Source organism: Passer domesticus, chromosome 15 (genome assembly GCF_036417665.1).
Source record: "Passer domesticus isolate bPasDom1 chromosome 15, bPasDom1.hap1, whole genome shotgun sequence".
Lineage (NCBI taxonomy): Eukaryota > Metazoa > Chordata > Aves > Passeriformes > Passeridae > Passer > Passer domesticus.
In genome coordinates this window covers 9214216-9234008 of record NC_087488.1, presented here as the reverse complement: position 1 = coordinate 9234008, position 19793 = coordinate 9214216, and the positions used below count along the sequence as shown (strand labels likewise).

The 19793-nt window shown below is 37.3% G+C and overlaps 1 protein-coding gene across 1 annotated transcript in view; it reads right to left on the bottom strand.

Annotated features, from left to right (window-relative positions):
• Positions 1-1050: 1050 nt before the first annotated feature.
• Positions 1051-19793, bottom strand: part of IQCK (IQ motif containing K) — a 35873-nt gene continuing 17130 nt past the window's right edge. The window contains exons 7-9 of the mRNA XM_064390899.1: positions 18774-18858; positions 12830-12941; positions 1051-1134 (exon numbers count right to left, since the gene is read on the bottom strand). Coding sequence (XP_064246969.1) covers positions 1079-1134; positions 12830-12941; positions 18774-18858 — 253 coding nt within the window. The 3' untranslated portion in view covers positions 1051-1078. The remainder of the gene's footprint in view (positions 1135-12829; positions 12942-18773; positions 18859-19793) is intronic.

The window sequence follows — 19793 nt, the reverse complement described above, 5'->3', positions numbered from 1 at the left end:
GCCAAACTCAAAACACAAAAGGGATACTTTTTTTCCCCCTGTTGGCTCAGCAGTTTCCTGTTCTGGTTCAATTGCTTGTGAAAAGAAGGGGACAGAAGAATTCAGCTGGGCTTGAAGAGTGAAGAATGAGAGTTTTTTCTTCAACTGGTTTGATTTTCCAGAGTAAGAACCATCATCACCAACCAGGAGAAAACCCAAGGGGTGGGTGCTGGTTTAAGAGTGAGGACAAAATCTGTGCAAGTGAAGGAAGAAATTCATGTGGAACCACAGCAAGTGCTGCAGACCACCCATGTTTTATTAGGTGTTCAGTCAAAACAACTACACCTTTGACTTACATGGAATTATTTGTAGATCTGCTACTATCTTCTCTAATTGTGAAATTAAAAAGGCAGAAATAGGATTGTTCTTGAAAGGACTAAGTTAAAAAAATAATAAGGGTTCCTTAGCAAGGGGCCCAATCTGATTTTTACTGTGCTTGGACCTGATATAAGTAAGTAGCCTGCATAAGGTTGCTGAAAATGCTGACCCTGGTGTCTTAATTCTACACTTTCTCAGCACATGTGCTAAGTGGTAACAAAAGGGCCTTTGACTTTTCTCCCCTGCAGAAATGCAGAGCAACCCCAGCTCTCATTGCCTTCCATTGGAATTGCAGAGCATTTCTGCAAATTAGACCATTCTGAACAGAGCCTGGATTTGTGTAAATTGTCATAGCTCTGCAGGAGTCAGAGACGTCCAGTTTATGATAAATGAAGATTTAACACTTGCCTACATGCGGGTAGAGCCCTGTTTAATTTCATCCAGAGTTTTGTTCTTGTCAGTAAAGGTTTTAAGTGAGCATTCAGGAACACAAGATAAATACAGATTCAACATTTTTGGCTAGATGTGCACCATTCCATCTGTTTTAACAGAATTGTGCTCACTTTAGACTAAGACTGAATTTTGTATTGGCATGCTGGGTCCTTACATAACCTGCCTTTGATTTACAATACCTCACATGTAAAACTTTAATGCTAAAAGGGTTTCTAAATCAGTATCACAAAGTCCATGAGCTCTGTGCTTTGCAATTTTAGTGAGGAAACTAAAATTGAGATGTTGAAGGATTTTGTTTGTCCAGCTCTTCTGATTTGCTTCTCACTGCAACCATACAAAAAAAAAAAAAAAAAGAAAGATTAACAGGCAAAGAATCATCCATACTTCTATAGCAAATACTCTGTTGTTCAATAAATAAATAAAAATCCCCTACCCAACCCAAAATGTGTATTTCTTCTCTGCATGGCATTTTTTTTCATGTTTTGACACAGCTTCAGCACTCAGATACTTGCACACAGTTCTTTGTGCAGCTGTGGGAGTTGTGCATGCGTAGCTAAGGCAGAGCTTACATGCTTGCTAGTAAGAAGTCACTGGATTATTAAAAAAAAAATTGAAAGCAGCTCTTTGAGGTTTTTGCTTTGAAGAATTTTCAATTAAAAGTCAGTGATGAAGTCATACAGTTCACCTAGCATATAAATATATTTTTGTCACTTAGGACAACAAGCAAGGTCAATAAAGAATAGTTTCTCTATGTCTCAGTGGAAAGAAGAATGTTATCCATGTGATTGCAAAGGGTCTGCCAAATGGGAAAAATCAGTCAAACAAAGAGCACAGGATTGCTTGCTGGAGTAAACAATTCTAAATGAACAAAAGCTCTACATAAAAGTAAAATGTCCCACCCCCTGGTGAAAGCTGTTTTCAAAGCTCTGTATTCCTTCAGAATGTTGTAATACAGATTAACCTAATGTTTTTCTTCTGCTGATACAACAGTCTGGTTCCTCATTCTACTTGTGTGATTTCAGCTATCTTGTTCTGGTTTTGATATTTTAAGATTTTACAAACTGCCTTTCAACTTAAAAAAATCTGCTTTTCTATTTCCTACACTTCAGAAGATGTGTCTGTACTATACACCTTTTACATCAAGCAAGTTTGTTTGGAGATTTATATATAAAAGTTATGCTAGGGGCAAAGAAATCCAAATAAGCCCCCAAAAAATCCCCTTTTGAACATACAGTTTCAGGACAGCTTAGTTACCCTTCCAAGGCATGCAACTGAAAACCAGCAGACAAAATCCTCTTGGTACATACCAGGCATACTGGGCTGCAGCAGGCCCATGTGCTAATTTAAGGTGCTCAGTGTGCTCCCAACCTGGAGAATGCCAGCTCATAGAAAGCATCCAGGGAAAGTGCTGCATGAGGAGGGACACAGCAATCCCTTAGAAACCCCAAATGAGACTGCAGCAGCAGGAGAAACCCTGTTTCACAATGGTCAAGGCAATACAGTGCCTTAATGGCACAAGACCTTTCTGGATTTTAGGGTTTCTGTTTGTACAATTAAGGAGAAAAATCAAGAGTGGGTTTAATATCCCATATGACTATGAATGTTCTGTATACAAAATACTTCCTATTGCACTGAATTTTAGCTAATATTCTTTGATGTGATGAGGCTGACATTTGCAAATATTTAATAAAAATTGCAACATTCAGAAACCTCAGGGCTCACACACTTTCACATTAAAATGAGCAGGTGTTTAAGGTATCTGCTAGCAGTGCTTTTAGTCAGTAGTGTCCTTGTCTTATCATAACCTGTGTTACTTAAGCATAACAATTTCCAATCACATCACACCAAGCAGGAAGCCCAGGCTGTCAGCATAAATCTGGATTTCAGGCAGTTATTTAAATAGTTTTTGACATAGACTTGCTTCCTATGCAGATAGAGAAGTAAGATGTCCTCGGGATTCAGATAAGCTGGAAAGATGGAGAAAGAAGCTGCCTGGCTACCTTTTTTTGCTAGAAATTTCCATTGGAGAAATGTATTTTTCAGGCTGTGACACCTCAAACTGAACTAGCTTGCTTAAAATATTTTGAAATGCCTAAGGAAGATGTTTAGAACAACTTACACCCCCTGATAATCCAGCCCGTTCCTTTCAGACGACACAATGAACAGTGAATGTCAACATCAACAACCTGGCTTACAACTGCACCATGCTGAATTCTAGCCATGTCAGTCCTAGAAGTCCTATATTCTTTCATCAGTGAGAAACCCATTTCAGTTTTCAGTGCACGTTAAAAAGGATGAAAATCTGAAGTTGGGCAGTTCCCATTCCATCGCTCCGTGCCCGCAGTCACCGTGTGCAGCTTTGCAGGGCCAGCTCCCCCCACGGTGGCAATCACAGCTCTGGTTCTGCTGCAGTGGAAACCATTCCCTCTGCTCTGTGAGAGCTCCTGCACGCTGGGGACAGGCACAGGGACATAACTGGGCAGAGCCAACTGCCCCAGGATGCCATTTACACAGCGGGGGTTGCAACTGGGCACTGCTGCCAGTCTCGGGGCAATGCCAAAAAACTGTTCTCACAGAAAGCTGGATTCAGGAAAATCACAAGCACTTCAGATCCCTAGATGTTTGTCTGACTGCATGTATGCAATTTATCTACAGAGAATGCCTAATTTAGATAGGCACAATATTAGAATTAAATAACATCATGCTCAGTGGCAGCATGATCTGTATTTCAAATATTTTTAAAACATCAGCTCCTGTTTGAAGTCCTGTGAAATTGAGGAACTGAGGCCCTTAAGTGCTGTAACAGTGTAAGTTAAGAAAAAATACAATCTCACATCTCACTTATTTCTTCTAGTACTGGTATTTCTACCTGAATAGGTCAAATGGTTTCTCCTATCAGAACAGTTTTAATTTTCTACCACTATGTTTCAGTCTCTACTGTATTCTCAGACTTTTTTACTCCTTACTCTTATTTTTTCAGAGTGAGAAAACCTGATTAAACTATGCTTTAGTCATATGCACATTCTAAATGATAGGACACTACAGCCACCCCTGCAATAATAAGCAGCAGTGGGTGATTAATTTCTTTGGAGGTGAGCTGGGGGTGTTCTTGAGGAGCACAACTGCTATCTGCTATTTTTGACCTGCTATTCCTACTACAATAAAGTCATCTACTGCTTGGTCTGCCATGTTCCTTGGGAATGCAGCTCATTTGTCTGTGCTGCAGTGCTGAGACACAGATGATGGCTAAAGGAAGCACTGGAATGTATCTGGGAAGGAAAATTCAAAAACCTGCAAAACTTGGAGCTTTTGTCCTATTTATATAAACAATAAGTTCAAACATCCTTATCATCTAATTCAGATGGCAGACATAATTTTCCCTCATCTTAATGTACAGGATTGATGTTTTGGTTTGACACTTGGTTGTTTCAGCATAACAGTGAATAAACTATGACCTACTTTGTGCACTACTGCATCACACAACTGGCTTGTGACAGTAGCTTAGGAAAGGTTTAGGCTCCCACACTCTAAAAAGAGTGCACTTCTTCTTCACAGAACTCTAAGAACTACATTTAGTAATTTAAACAGTTGAAAACAGTAATGAAAAATACTATAAACTCAGACTATAAGAAGATGAAAATCCATTAAAGAAAATCTATTGGAATAACTTATTAGCAGGGGCTTAGAATAAAATATATATATAGAAAGGAGTTTCACCCTAGCCTCCCAATGAAATGCCAAAGAAGCCTGAACATGAAATTGGAGCCACCAGCAATCTTGCTGAAATAAGACCTGACTTTTAAAGAGAAAGTTTTTTTATAAAGGGTTTATAATTTTAGCCTCTTACTATTTGAAGTCTGCCTGTATACAATTATTACTGAAACCTTTCACTCCAGGAAATATTCAGTCACTAGTGATAGGGAAATGATCTATTGAATACAGATATATTAAGCAAATAAATGTTAAAATGAAAATTATTCCTACCCATAGACACTCCTGTAAGTCATGAATGTGAAGTGGAACTGTTAGAGGATCACTCAGCAGAAGAGACTTCTGCAAAATGGATTTTTAAAAGTGACAGACTAACCTAATTCTCCAAGTCAGGAGCAGAGTTTGTCAAATGCTTAGTCTTGCTTTTGTGACTGTAGAGGACAAAAAGTTTCAGGGCATTTTTTAATTCACTTAGGATCAGATTAGCAAAGCAAGAGCTGAAATACAGGAGACTTCCAAACACCAACATTCAGAGATGCACATGGGAAATAAGGGCTGAAAGATCTCTAGCAGAATTTGTTTGTGCAATGCACCATTGCTTTCTTCATATTTTGACAGGAAGACTTAGAATTCATTAGAATATATTTGAATGGCATTTTTACAATTCAAGGTGTACAAAAAGAAGAGAAATATGGGGAGATACAAGTATTGGAGTAGATAAACAACAGCCATGAACACCTGAGTTAGGAAAGAAAAAACTACAGAAAATTAGATGTACTGGAGACTATTATTTAAAAGTATCCAAGTGTCCTCCAAATAATTAAATGACCTGAGATTTATGAAGAGACAGCCACAGAAATACAAGAGCTGATGGAACACAACCCTGGACTGAGAAGAAAATCCAGAATGAAGGCAACCAGTGCATTTCCAGAGCATCTGATTAATGCAGTTTATTTCAATGTAAATACTTGAGACAGAAAAAGAGAATTATGAAAATAGAAAGAACCGACCAGAAATAGAAATCATCCCAGAGTGGCAGTCCTCAGCTGAATTTGGGGATTTACAGGCAGAAACCAACACGGGCAGAAACCCAGAACTCCAGATTTGCTGGGCAGCTTCATGAAAACTGCATTTATCCCCATTAGCCCCTCTTATTTCTGACATGATTCCAACTTGCAAAATGTGATGGGTTCTGTGAAGTTACCAAATTTAAACTCTTGTGGAGACCAAAACAAAGCATCAGGTAAGAAATCAGACTGTTCCATCAGAAAACACATCCTGGTGACTGAGGGAGGGCTCCAAGGGAGCCAGGGCAAGCAGCTCCTGGGTTCTGCAATCTGTCAGACATTTCTGTGTTCTCCCTGAGTCCCATTTCAGCACCCCACTGACAGCTCGTGGTCTTTCTCTCCCTGCCCCAATTCCCCCCTTCTTTTTTTTAACCAAGAGTCTCAAATCTTGTTTTGCTGCAGGACTATTTGGAGGCTTTATTTTTCAGCTGGTGACAGCCTTTTCTCCAGGCTTCTAACACATGCCATAGTTATAAATAAAAATTTGGGGTTTGCTTATCTGTATGGCTTACGAAAAACACCAGCAGTATTTTCAATTAAAATGCTCCAATGTTTTTAATTTTTAAGATTAAAAGCAGAAAAAGGAAACTAAGGAGATTGCAGAATCCACGAAGAGTTTCTCCTGTCTTTACAAAAAACCAACCAATCAAAAAATATGTTTATATAATCACAGAAAAATCACCAAATTGCAATTTTGGTTTTTTTTTGTTTTTTTTTGTTTTTTTCTATTATAAATGATTATTAACAACTGCAGAGTGATGAGTGAAAATACAGCTTTGGTACAGGGGGATTAGTTCAGACTTGTGCTCCCAGGCCCACTGCTGTGCCTGTGTAAGCACAGCTTAGAAGACCACGTGCTGCAGTTTATCTAAATGATCATCTTTCCTTTTTATTTTTTCAAACATTCCCAACGTAGTTTCAGAAATTAAATGTTACTGTAATCTTTATAAATTCTCAAAGATGTCTGAGTCCAGGGTGTGGACCAATAAATTGGATTCTGTATCATGAGTCTTATGACTTTTATCACTACATTCTCAGCTGTTAGTGCCAAGATTAAACTTTCAGAAACATCTCAAGCATTTTGAATTAAGCTTGATGAAAACCACCAGCACATACTCAGCCTTCGGTACTGCTTTGTTCTTTGATTTTCTTTTTTTTTCCCTTAAAAAAAAAAGAAAATTTAAGGTCTTCTTCTATGTAAGTCGAATTTTATACATGTGCTTTTAAATCAAAAGCAATCATATATATGCCCCATTTAGAACCATTTTGACTGCAGCACTTTTGTTTTCAGAAAGACAAAACCAAATAACTGTAAATACAGTCATTTTAAAAAAAAGAAGGGTGAAATTATTTTAAGTGCAGTGTCCTGTCCTGGTGACAGCAAGCAGCCTTCCACTTTTAACCTTTTTATAAAGCTTAGTTTGAAACCAAATTATTAGGAAAAACACATTCAACATATAAGATCTCAATATATATATGTGTCTATATAAATCTGTTATATCACAGATTAGAAGTGTAAAACCATAGAATATGAGGAGGTCATCACTTACAAGAATTCCATTATGAGATTAATTAAAGAATTGCAGCTGCAGTAAAAGGAGGACATATGAAATTAGAAACAAATTATTTTGTTCAAAACCTTTCTCAATTATTTCAACCACCCTTGGTGAAAGTGGCATGGGAAAAAAGAAACTCACATAAAACTGATTAATTCCTTACATTTTACAGGGCTGAATTTTCCTAAATAAACCAAAGAGAAGCAGTCTTTATGAAATCCATTAGCTATTCTGACTATGCCTTCTCCTAATCCAACATTATTACCTGCAGTAATTTTAAATATTATCTTAAGCCTAGTGTAAAATTTCCCATTTATAAATATATCCTCTTTTCAATATTTTCTTTGGGAAACGACTCAGTCCTACAAACAAGCATGTGGCTGTAACTTCATTTATGGCCCCAATAACAAGGATGTTTATGGAATGAATTTAAAGAAATTTCACAGTGTAACCATTTTTTTTCTGGGTTCTGAGTGTAACATTTTTCTCTTCTCCAATTAATTCAGCTTTGATGTGATAGGATCACATACAGGCATCCTACAAAAGAATGCAGACTAGACTTCCCCTGTTCAGCTTAACTTGATGTTAAGCTTTTGAGTCCTTCCTCATGGTTCAGGTGAAGGCATCACAGCTGGAGAAGGAGTGACTGACTCCTTCTCAAAAAGCATTTCTTTGCTTCTTGACACTGTGCATCTGTTCCTGCTCCAGCACCATAAATATGCAGCCTGCTCTCCCTTGTGTCTCACCCATATTTGCAAGGATTTTTCAGAACACCTCCATTTTGAGCTCTTCAGGGTATTGCTGGATGCATCTTCCCAAGGGAAAAGATTATTGCCATGAAAGAAGTACTTTTTAAATCTCTCCAGATAGGTAAGTAATAACTTCTACTGCCAAAGGAAAAATACAGCTTGGAAATGGAATAGAATGTAAAATAATATTCCCTCCTGTATCTGGAAATCACCCCCCTCACCTGCTATGAAGATTACTTTCTGTCTTATTTTGATTTAAGTACATTTTCCACACACTGTGCCCTCTCTTTTACACAAGTGCCTTGCAAAGCCCAGGCTATGGTTGATTTATAAGACCTGACAGCTAATAGGGTCACAATTGGTATTGCTGTAAACCCAGGAATATTTTTTTTCTTTTACTATTTTCCCTAAGAATACTGATTTTTAAAAGTACAAGTTCACAAATTATGTGCAGGTAAGAACAAGAAAAAAATCCCTTAGGACATAACTGAGCTAAAAGTGCTGCTTGTGTAACAGCAGCAGGGTCTTTCCAACAGCAGAGAAGTAACCACTGCAGCAGAGTGTCAGCAGAGTGTTTGGTCACATAAGTGATGAAGATTTTGGTATTTTCATTAAAAAGTTTAAATATTTTTCAAATTCCTTTCATTGTAGGACAGACACTTTTTCATTTCCAGTGCTGTCCCATCAGTACTAAATCTGCACAAAAAGGTGCTCAGAACCACAATCTGCTATTCACTCACTTTCTCTGGAGGTTGAGTTTTAATTAACTGTATTTTCTGTGGAAAGCAAACAATTTTTTATTTCTGTAAAAAACTGTGGAACAAATTTATCCCATCAGCTGTGCAATATTAGAGAAAATTCCTTCTCCCTTCAAGTCTAAAGCTGTGAGCCACTAAACTGAGCCTTAAGTGTTATGCTTATCTCTACATTTTCAGTCTGAAATTGTTCAGAGTAAGGCCTGTCATACCTTAAATATAGATCATTTTGTGGAATGTAATTTTACACAGCAGTGGAGCAGTATAGCAAATAAAATGTCAGCCAAGAATGCTCTAGCTTTATGATCCTGGATACATGCTGAAGGAAACACACTTTTTTCTTTGCACTCAAAAAGAAATTTTGCCAGCATATGCATTAAAAGAGGTCAAGGTGCTATTAATGCATAGAGTAATTTTCACGCTGTTTTCACACTTTCTATCCTAGAGCACTTTGCAAAACTAATAATAAAGAGTATAAAAGATGGACTGAGAGGAGCCTGAAGAACTGCAGAGGAACAAACAGGAAAGTTTCTCATGCAGTGAGGCGGGGGGGATCAGTGGCTGGCAGGAGGCACCAGCACAGCCCACGGGACACGTGTGGCTTGCAGGGCTCAGCAGCTGCTCTGCCTCTGAGTGGCCACCCCAGAGGGGCACTGCTGCTCCCTGCACTGCTGGGGTGCAGGCTGTGCCACTGCTGCCACTGCGCCTGGCAGCTGAGCCAGCAGAAAGGGCTGCCAGGGCAGCAGAGCAGAGCAGAGCAGAGCAGAGCAGCCTCTGTGCCCTGCCAGGGAGGGACAGGGCTGCCTTTTCAATGGGGAAGTGGCTGGATCACCCCATCAAAATGAGAGTTTTGGTCTCAACTGGAGAAAGAAGAGACCCTCCAGAAGTATTTCATTCTGGTGTGGTTCTAATGAAAAGTCAGCTGTTTGTTTCAAAATTAATGGACATGTTTTAACACGCTTTCTGAAACCCAAAAAATAAGTGAAGAATTACTTTGGATTTGTTAATTACAATCAGTTTACATTTCTAATGTCTTAGTATCCTTTTTTAAGTATCACATACAAACACATTTTCATAAAATTATGTTTTTACCTAGAACAGAGCCTTGCAATAAGGTTTCACTGTGCTGAAAATCCCAACAAAGCAGACTCTGCCTGTTAGCTTGCATTAACTGAGTCTTTGGCTGATATTTCCATGGAAGGTATGCTGATCTTTCTAGTAGTGTCAATAGAATCACATTACTGCTCGAGTCATCATTTTCTAAAAGCTATTTGGCAGCTCACCATTCATCCCCTACAGTTAGGTTCAACACTGTTTACAGCATCTAATAAACACAGTTAGTTATATACAAATTAAAGAGATCCTTCAGTATTTTTCCTAATGTGGTTAATTTCATAATAAAATGCTGTATCTACTTAAAAATGTTACTTTTTTTTTTTTTTACCATGAATCTTAATGCTTTATGTGTGATATCTGAGGTTTTAGTAACAATAAATGCTTTGTCTGCTTGATACGAGTTCGGTAGTTTAATTAAAGGGGATTAATTGAATGAACCAAATTAATGAATTCAGTTAAACCAAACACTTAGAAAGACAAGGTTAAAAAGTAGTTGTGTTATGCTATTCATTATTGTGTGTGTTCACAATCCACTTCAGCACAAAGTCAGCAGGGTAGGATGGAATCACTGGTGAAAGCAGTTAAACTAACCTTGCTGGCTTTACAGTGAAATAGGGTTTAATTACACTAATAAACAGCAGGACAATAAGAGCAGAAAAAAGAGCAGCTGGAGCACTAACAACATGAATTATGGCATCACAGCTGAGATTGATAATGAAAACCCCTGGACAGTAACTTCTCCAACTAGTACAGCTGTTTCCAAATAGCCATCTGTCTGGGCCCCAAGGCTATTTGATGTCTGGATACTCTTAAATTAACCTAGCAGAGCTCAGTCAAGAAACTAGAGAAACAGTGTGATAATGGTGAAAGACGATGTGATATTAACAATATAAAGTTATACTGGTTGAAGAAAAAAAATTGAAAAGGGGTAATTTTGCAACTTTCTTTGATGTGATGAAACAGCTGTGTGTCCTAGAGTCCCAAAATAAATTATTTGATGACAGGAAAGCTCTGTGAGAGTGATTAAAAGGAAATTTGTTTTTCCTTTTGAAACAATTGGAAAGGAAGTCTTATCTCTACATATGTCTCCAAAACAACTTAAGTATAGTTTATAGGAAGATTAAATTTCTTCAGACACAGGAGTTTTTTAATCAACTGTCAAATTACACAGTCCACCCTTAGCCTCTATTTTTCTTCTTTGCAGCATTCTGAGAATGGGTTCACGTTCTCCTCTGAAAATCAGCTTGCAATTTTCCCCTTTAAGATTTTACATGCATGAAGACTGCAAACTATGACTGTGTAATCATCTAGTATCATATTCATCCTTTTCCACATTGGTGCGTTGTGAATATATAGGTTTGTTTCTTAGAAGTGGGAAACATGCATCTCTAACTTTTGCTGGTATCATGGACAATGGAATGTGTGAAAAAACATGCCTTGATGAGATGATAAAAATATTAACAAATTGAAAACAGAGTCCAAGCCACAAACATTAAATTGCAATCACTTAAAAAGCATTAGCAAGCCTGTGAGGTCAACCTCTATCATTATCTCCAGAAATGCAATTAACACTGACAGAATTAACTATGTATTACAAAGAAAAAAATTCATCTTTTATGTTTTAAATTTATAATGAGAATAATTTTATGATAGGAGATTTGAATTCACTGTTTTCAGATATTTAAACCCATATATATCTGTGTTTTCTTTTAAAAAGAAAAGATGCCTACAATTATTTACCAGTTCATAATAAACTGTAGTAGAGAGGCTATGAAATCCCACTTGAAGAAAACCTTTTGCTCTGCCAAAATTTTCTTTCTATGTCAGTCAAGTCTGCTGGAAGACCATGTCTCACTGATTTTATCTTTTCATCATTTTTGTGCTCTGTTATTACATGATTTAATCTTCTAGGTCTAAGCTACTAAAATAAAGAATTCTACTTCCCTTACTGCATATGAACACCCCATATATACAAACACATATAAACACCATTTTTTCCTGCTGTGATGTATGATTTTGTTCCTCAGAATTAATTCATTTCAGCTATTAAAGATCCCTTAGGCAATTCCAAGGATTGGTAAGTAAAACCTGTTATTCAATAGATTAAAACTGCAAATAAACATAAATAAATGTTGGAGAATCTACAGAGCCCTTGTAACAAAGTCGTATCACCAAAAATTATCACTCTCCTGTAGTTCAGGGCAAAGGTTGACCATCACAGCTGTGACAGTGCCAGCAGACTGGAGGGCACCCAGAGCTGACTGCTGCCACATCTCTGCCCTCTCTTCTACACCTGAACAGCCCAGCTGAACAGCCTCACACCTTCCCTCCATGGCTGTGGAGGTCCCTCCCTGCATGATCAGGGCTCAGTCAGCCACAGAGGCTGGGAAAATGCACACTGCCTGAGGAGCCAGTGAGTCCTGCATGAGCAGACAAAGAGGCTGCAAACAATCACCATTTGATGATGATGATTATTTGTGTGCCTAAGTGAATGGTGACTTGGCCCTGTCCACAAACAGGACAAAAAAATAACACATTACAGTGCCAGTTCTTGAAGCAATCTGGCCTTATTTCCCTTGGCAATTTTTTAGGTTGTTTGGGTTTGTTTTCTAATTATTTTTTTTTTAGAACTGTACAGACCAAATTCTGCTGTAAATAACTACAGGAAAATGTCAATAGAATATCTACCAGATAGAAATCCCACAGTCCAGGAAAATTGTACTACAACCAATCTGGTAAAAATCAGCTTTATATGATGAGTAGTTGGTAGGTGTCTAATCCTGCCCTAGGAAATACAGTGCCAGCAAATTGTCATAGTTTCTGAAAATATTGAATTTAGGCCCTATCTTATATTTTTCATTGCCACTTTCAGCTGCACAGGCAACTCAAGGAAAGTATTGACTGTAAAGAAACAGCCAAGCATTTCCACCAGACATTACCTTCTCTCAGCATTAGTGTCCTACTGCGTGGCCTATTTTTTAATACAACTCAAAGTATAAAAAATCAACACAATGTAAAAAACAAACAAACCAACCAACCAAAAATCCACAATTTAATTCACTTACCTTTGGCTTCCTGTTTAGCCCAGAATTTTCTCACTACCTCATTAATGTACCTCTCCTCTCTCAGCTTCTTCTGCCACCGACGTAGCTCTTGTACTTCACTATCACAACGAACCTGTGAAAGGGGAATCAGAAAAGAATACAAAAATTATATACTTTTGTGTTATCCAGGATGAGGATACAATTTTTTTCACAAGGCTGTGGCTGGGCAAATATGTGACAGCCATCCTCTCTGCTGGGCCTGAGGTAAAAGCAAAATCCCAGAGGTTTTCAGTTTTCAGCTTACACAGAAATAAAACCCACATAATTGACAAATCCAATTGCAAACATAAATATGTCTATTAGGGGATCACTTTGATTACCAAGGACTCCTGGGAATGAGATTGCAGTGAGATGCTAATTCTTTGAGTTAATTAAAATTTAAAGCCTTATGCTGAAGGGTATTAGTGCCTTCAGAAAAGCATAACACTATAAAACCAGCCCACTGACCAAAATAATACAGCAGAAGAGGCACATAAAGGGTCATGCAGAAGAAAATTTATTCCATCAACCTGATTCACACCTGCCACCAGCTGCAAATAGGCTGACTGGCAATCCCACCCACACAATTTTCACAAACAGGAGGGCCATTAATCTGTTATTTAAAGTAATTGGACTGCATTACATGGTACCTATTCTTTGTCAGTCAATCACCCCATGAAAGGCATAATTCTGCTTCCACAAAAAAAAAAAAATTACAACAGTCAAAGGCCTTGATTTCATGTAGATGTAAGCTGAGTTTTTCTAGTATTGTTTTTGCACTGGTGTAGTTCCTACTAACATAGAAGTGAACTAGCTACATCAACAGCTTTTACCACTCTGCCACTTCCACTTGTTGTAAGCAGGATTTGATTAATTAGCAGTGTGTTGCCCATGGCTGGCATTCACACAATTACTGCCTCCAGTGCACGAGGGGCTGTCCTGAACAGCAGTGGAAAGGGACATGCAGCATTACCTTGGACACTGGGGATTATTCTCTTGGTCATACTCAAATTGTAATAGACTTATTTTAAAAATGCCATTTCTGGGGTTTGGGATTTTCCTCTTAAATGTTACATATAAAAATGTCACTCTGTTTCAGGACTACATTTAGAGAAGCTGTGGCTGCCCCGTCCCTGGCAGTGTGCAAGGCCAGGCTGGATGGGGCTCTGAGCAGCCTGCTCTGGTGGAAGGTGTCCCTGCCCATGGCAGCAGGGCTGGAAATGGATGATCCTTAAGGTTCCTTGCAACACAAACCATTCCATGATTCTAAGGTTCAATGTCCTAGTAATTCAGTCTGAAGTGGAACATCATGGTAGAAACAAGCAGCAATAAGTTCAGTTTCTCCTGGACATATTTTTCCTTGCAGGAAGATAACTACTTAGTTCCCTAGAAAATTTCTAAATAAAATTGTATATATTGTAGTCTCACAGGATATGGTGAAGAGTTTGCTCTGTGACTTGAACTTTATTATACACTCTTCTCCATTACACTCTGCTTTTCTCCCACTTTACTAAGACACATACACAGCAAAAGAGCACAACTTAGTTTCCACTAGTTATAGAAAACTCCAAACCTTAAAGAAAACAGTTTAAATTATTTATCAAAAGTATTCTTTCCTCCCAGGATTTCTCCTCTGTGCTGCAGCTAAGAATGCAATAACAGCAGCTGAACTCCCACAGCACTTTTCAATCCAGTGAGGAGAAGATAACTTGCTATGTTTCAGACACTGCACTAGCAGGGCAGAAATACAATACAAGGTTACTCAATCAATAAAAACAGACAAGACTTTTGCTCAGTGACTTGAGATCAGATACATCTTAGAGCTCCAATAATATTCCATTATACTGATATAGTTCTGTTGTATCTTCTATAAAGGTTATAAGGGCTTCTTACAAGGTTTCTATGAAATTTTAAAAATTAAAGAAGTTACAGCTACTAGTAACATCTTCAGCTATACCAAAAAAAAAAAAAGTTCTAGTAAATCCATCAAATACTGTTTTCAGATACAAAATATAATCCAAACACAGGATAATTTATTTAGGCTTTCAAGAGACATTTTTTCTTTTATGCTGTCATATAAGCATATTTGCTTTTATAAGCCAAATAATTCCTTATTACATGGAGTCAGTTTGTCTGCACAGGAAAGGGTTAAGGAACTGCTTATGGGACACAAGCATATAAATGACAGAAGTGCAAGAAGCAGGGAGATAGAGAAATTACTATCTCTATATCTAAATATGTAATTTCTGAAAACATGATGTGTCCATTTACAGCTTCAGCTGTGTAACGCCTGTATTTTGGCCCATGTCTCTGTATATTGAACATAAAGACAATAATTCTTAACAGTTAAAAGATAAAAGGCAAGTATAGTAGCTTCTGTATAGTCTCCCTAAGCAAATAAAACAGTGTCAGTGCAGTGAAATGCCCAGTGAAATCTAGAGTTCTGAGATAAAGGCAGTCAGATACTCAAATACTCCAAAGTCAGCATTAAATCCAAGCAGTAAAATGAGCTCCCAGAACAAAGTGTCTTTTTAGAAAAGTGACCAAAAAAGGAAAAAAGAACACAGATATGCCACCTGCAGTAAAACAGGTGACAGGAAAGTACCAAAATACATTAAAATGTTCCAAATATGCTTACTAGATTATAGTTCAGCATAGTTATAATGCAGTTTAGCCTACTGATAATACCTTAGAAAGTTCTGCTTTGAAACCAGAGTGCAATGCTAGCATGATGAAAAAGCCATGACTTAGCAGCAAAATCTCCAGGCAAATAAAGAGAGTCAAGAATCTTGTCCAAACAACTGACATCTCTCCTGCAGACCAGCACTGCCTGAAGCCCTGGGGGGGTTTTAGCTTTGAAGGGAGAGTTCACTCCTACACTTGCTGTAAATAACAGGGAATATTTGTGTGACCTTCTGGGTTTAAGCCTTTTCTGGTAGCCACAGCTTGCTGGAAAGCAGTATTTAAACTGTGATAGCAAAAGTACAACTATGCTTTGCAAGATACAAAGCAAAATTGGTGCATTTTTATCTTCAGCTTTTGCTCAAAGGATGTGTATAAAATAGCACTGAATATTTACATAATGCTGTCCAATTTCAACTCTAAGATATTACAAGATTTAGTGCAAAACCCCATGCTTTCAGTGCTAGGTGAGAACATGTAGCACAGCAGAGAAGGATAACAGCAAAGGTTCACCCCCAGACATCAGAGGAAATTCTATTAATGCAAAATTTCTGTTAGTCTGGAATAGTTATGTAAATTTTAAAGATTAAAAAGAGCCCATTAAAAAAAAGGCACTAAGCAAAGATTCTGCAGTAGAGGGGTGAAGGAATAGATCATATTTTGCTGGAAAAGTGCCTGGAAAATTGACACCCAGCTGAATACTGCCTTGGCCCGTGACAGATGGATGGCATCTCAGTAAAAAAGGATGGTGGAAAGTGAAAAGGAAGAATTCTGATGACAGAGTTGTCTCAAGGCTTACTTTAGGGCTCCTCCTGGCCCTCAAAGAGCCCTCTCAAGATGATGTCTTCCTTTCTGTGATCTCCTCGGAGAACTCAACAGCTCTATTTTCCACTGCTATTTGTTCTGGAATTCAGTTCTTGATTAAACTTGAAATAATTGTCATAGTGCCCATCAATGTCTTTGAATGAAAGATTGTAGCAAGGACTTGGTTGATAGCAGTCATTAATTATTACTACAACAATTACACAAGTGTTTTTTTGACATAAAACAAGTGTTTTTCTGCTGCAGATACGGATGAATTTACTCTTTTGATCATGCTTTATTTGTCAGAGTTCCCAAGATTCTGTACCTATAGCTTTTTCCCCCCTCTACATAGAAAACCTTTACTGCCTGATCCATTTTTGCATTTTTTGCCATGTGTTTTTGATACTGGCATGCTCAGACAGCTGGAGGTAGCAGAAACAAGTGAAGTATCAGGAGAAGACTGATGCTCAGTCAGTTATATAATGAGCTAAACTCTACTGCCTAAATCAATATGGTCAAGAAAATACCTTAAAAATAAATCCACAGAAGATGTGTCTGAGAAGACCAAGGAAGAAGCACCTGTCTCTCCATCACACTGTCATGTTATCTGTGTGCTCATGGTTAATTATCCAGTATTATCACACTGTGTCAATTTTTATTTCAAAGTTCTAAATCCTCTGAATTATAAACCAAGGTTTAATGAAAAACTTTGGAAAACAGTTTAAAATTTTGATACAAAAATATCTTTGGAATGCAAAAAGGCACTATTTGTGTAAGTATTTGTGTAAGTATTTGTAAGTATTCAGTTATTATCAGCTATTAACATTAAATCAGCGTTAACTGACTGAGCTATTAATTTTAAAAGCAAATAATCTGAATCTTTCTGTAATTTTTCATAATATACTTATCATTAATATGATGAAATCCCATTTAAGCCTAGTGTTCTCTTAATCTGCAAGCCCAAGGATAACACACTGCCCTATGTAGTAATTTGTACTAATGATTTTTATTTTATATTCTGATTGCAATTTTTAATTTTTAAAACCCCATGTTCTTTCACCTCAAATCAGGTAAAACAATAGCTAATTTTATAGACTGAATTATTTTTTTATGTCTCCTACCTTTTATAGCTAGAGTTTCTCATTTCTGGGATTGGTTTAGAATGATAAATACCAGTGTGAAAATCCTGAAGTTCATGTACACAAGGCAGGATTGTGCCCTTCACAAGCTTTCAGAGAAGCAGAAGATATCTGAGCAACCTTGCAGTGTTCAGCAAACACAACTGTTATTGGATAATGGCTGCCCCCACTGTAAGGATGCCTGCAGGGATACTGTCAGTGCTAATTAATGTTAGTGTCAATGCTGTCTCTGTTTAAAAAAAGAAAAATAATGGGAAACAAACAAGCAGAAAGAGTCACAAAAATCTATCAGTCAAGAAGAACATTTCAAGGTATTTCATTGTCTTTGGCTGCACAGCACATTACAGAAGCCACTTATATATTCATGCTTGTTAAAAATAGTAGAGAACTTAACAGAGAGTGTTTTAAACTGGTTGTTATTTAAAGAACACCTGACATCCAGAGATGTCTCACTGTCCATCACAACAAAATTGCTGCTATATCTGGAGGCTACTTAGAAGCTTAAGTTTTGATAAAGGAAGTCAAAGACATTTCTTCATCACCAAAGTCACCTGAATTTCAAGTCCATTTCTTCCTGAAGTGTGAAGGTTTTAGAGGTTTTTTAAAAAAAAATGGACAGAACTTGTTCAGGATTTTCAAATTAATTTATTTACTATCCTAGGGTTAGCATGGCTGTTACCCTCCAAAATAATAGCACTGGACAATTTTCTTTGTATTTATTTTATGCACCTTGCTCTTCCCCCTTAAACTGGAACAGCACTAGTGCTGTGTTACTATTGAGCCTCACAACATCTGCTTGTCATTTTGTTTCCCTTTTCCTTGAACAACAGCCTTCATGCCTCTCATAAATCTCCTGTCTCATTCTTGGTCTCAATTCCTTGTCCCTTCTTTTTGGATGCTTTTATTTCTCAACAGACCCCACCAATCCTCCTCATGCATCTCCACACTCACTCACATATCCCTGCATGAAGCAAAATAACACTCCAGCCTTGAGAGCTACCCAAAGCAACTTTCAGTTAAAGAAAGAAAATTGTTCAGTGTTAATTGTACTTTGGAAAATCGAATTTCTGTGGATTTTTTGTTGTTGAGGAAAACAGTGAGATTACATCAGCAGAAATGCCTGTGAAAACATTGAAGTCACTAGGCATAAGGCAGAGCAACATCCAAAGCCAATGAACCATAGGGGTCTCAGCAGCTATTTATAGTATCCCCTACTTAAAATTTATGTAAGGATTTTCCCCGGGGCCTTCACAGTCCTACAGTTTTCAACATCAAGCAAAATAATTATAGATTGCTCTTACCCGATAACCTCTCCAGAAGGACTGAATTAGGATGCTTGCTTCTTCTTCTGACAGAAGCAGAGATAGAGGAACTGGTGGTCTAGGACTTAAAAAAAGAATTTTAACAGACATCCTATAAATGTAAAACACTTTCTTCTCTAACTGTATATTTTATCAAAAAGAGAAATGTTGTTCAGGAGCCTGAAAGACACAGTTTCTTATTGCTCTAAAAACAAAATGCACAAAAAATATATTTTTATTTTTTTTTTTACAAATATATTGTTATATACACTACAAGAATTCCTTCTTAAAACAATATTGTACAAATGGCACATTTCTTATGGTCATCTTTCTTACTCTTCTACATGCACTTCAGACTGCCCCTATTATGGTAAGGTTTGGGGTGGCAGTGGGAGGTGGGCAAGGGAAGCAGTCTGCCATTTGTAAAGCAGGGAAGGTTTAGTGTGTGTGCAACAATGAACAGACTTATATGTAAATGTTTATTACATGAAATACACAGAATATAAACATATCTTAGTACATTCATTTACATTATGGTGTCACTTTAAATTAAAACGAGCTGAAAAATAATGATTATAATATCTGCACAGCATGAATCCATGTTTAGAAATATTTAAACATGTTCTTAAAATGCTGAAATTTTACGTTTGATACCATATACACTTTCTTTTGATGATAAAAGAATGCAATACATTACTGAACTCAACCATTTTCAGCCAAAATATATGGTAGCTTGAAAGAACATTTGGTAATTCTGTTGCTACCAATTTTAATGGGAACAAGCTAGTAATTAAATTCAGCCATCACCAGCAAAACCTCAAATGACTATATCAAACTTTGATTCCCAAAAGCCATTTTCTATGGGTGTTGATTTATTTCTCAGACACAATGATAAAAGAAATCATCCATTAGAAAGGACAAAACAAAATTTATTTCTATACTGTCTTTTATGAGAAATGTAATTTGCAGCCAAGAACTACAGAGTAATAACACTGCAACTCATGAAAACACCAGTTCTAA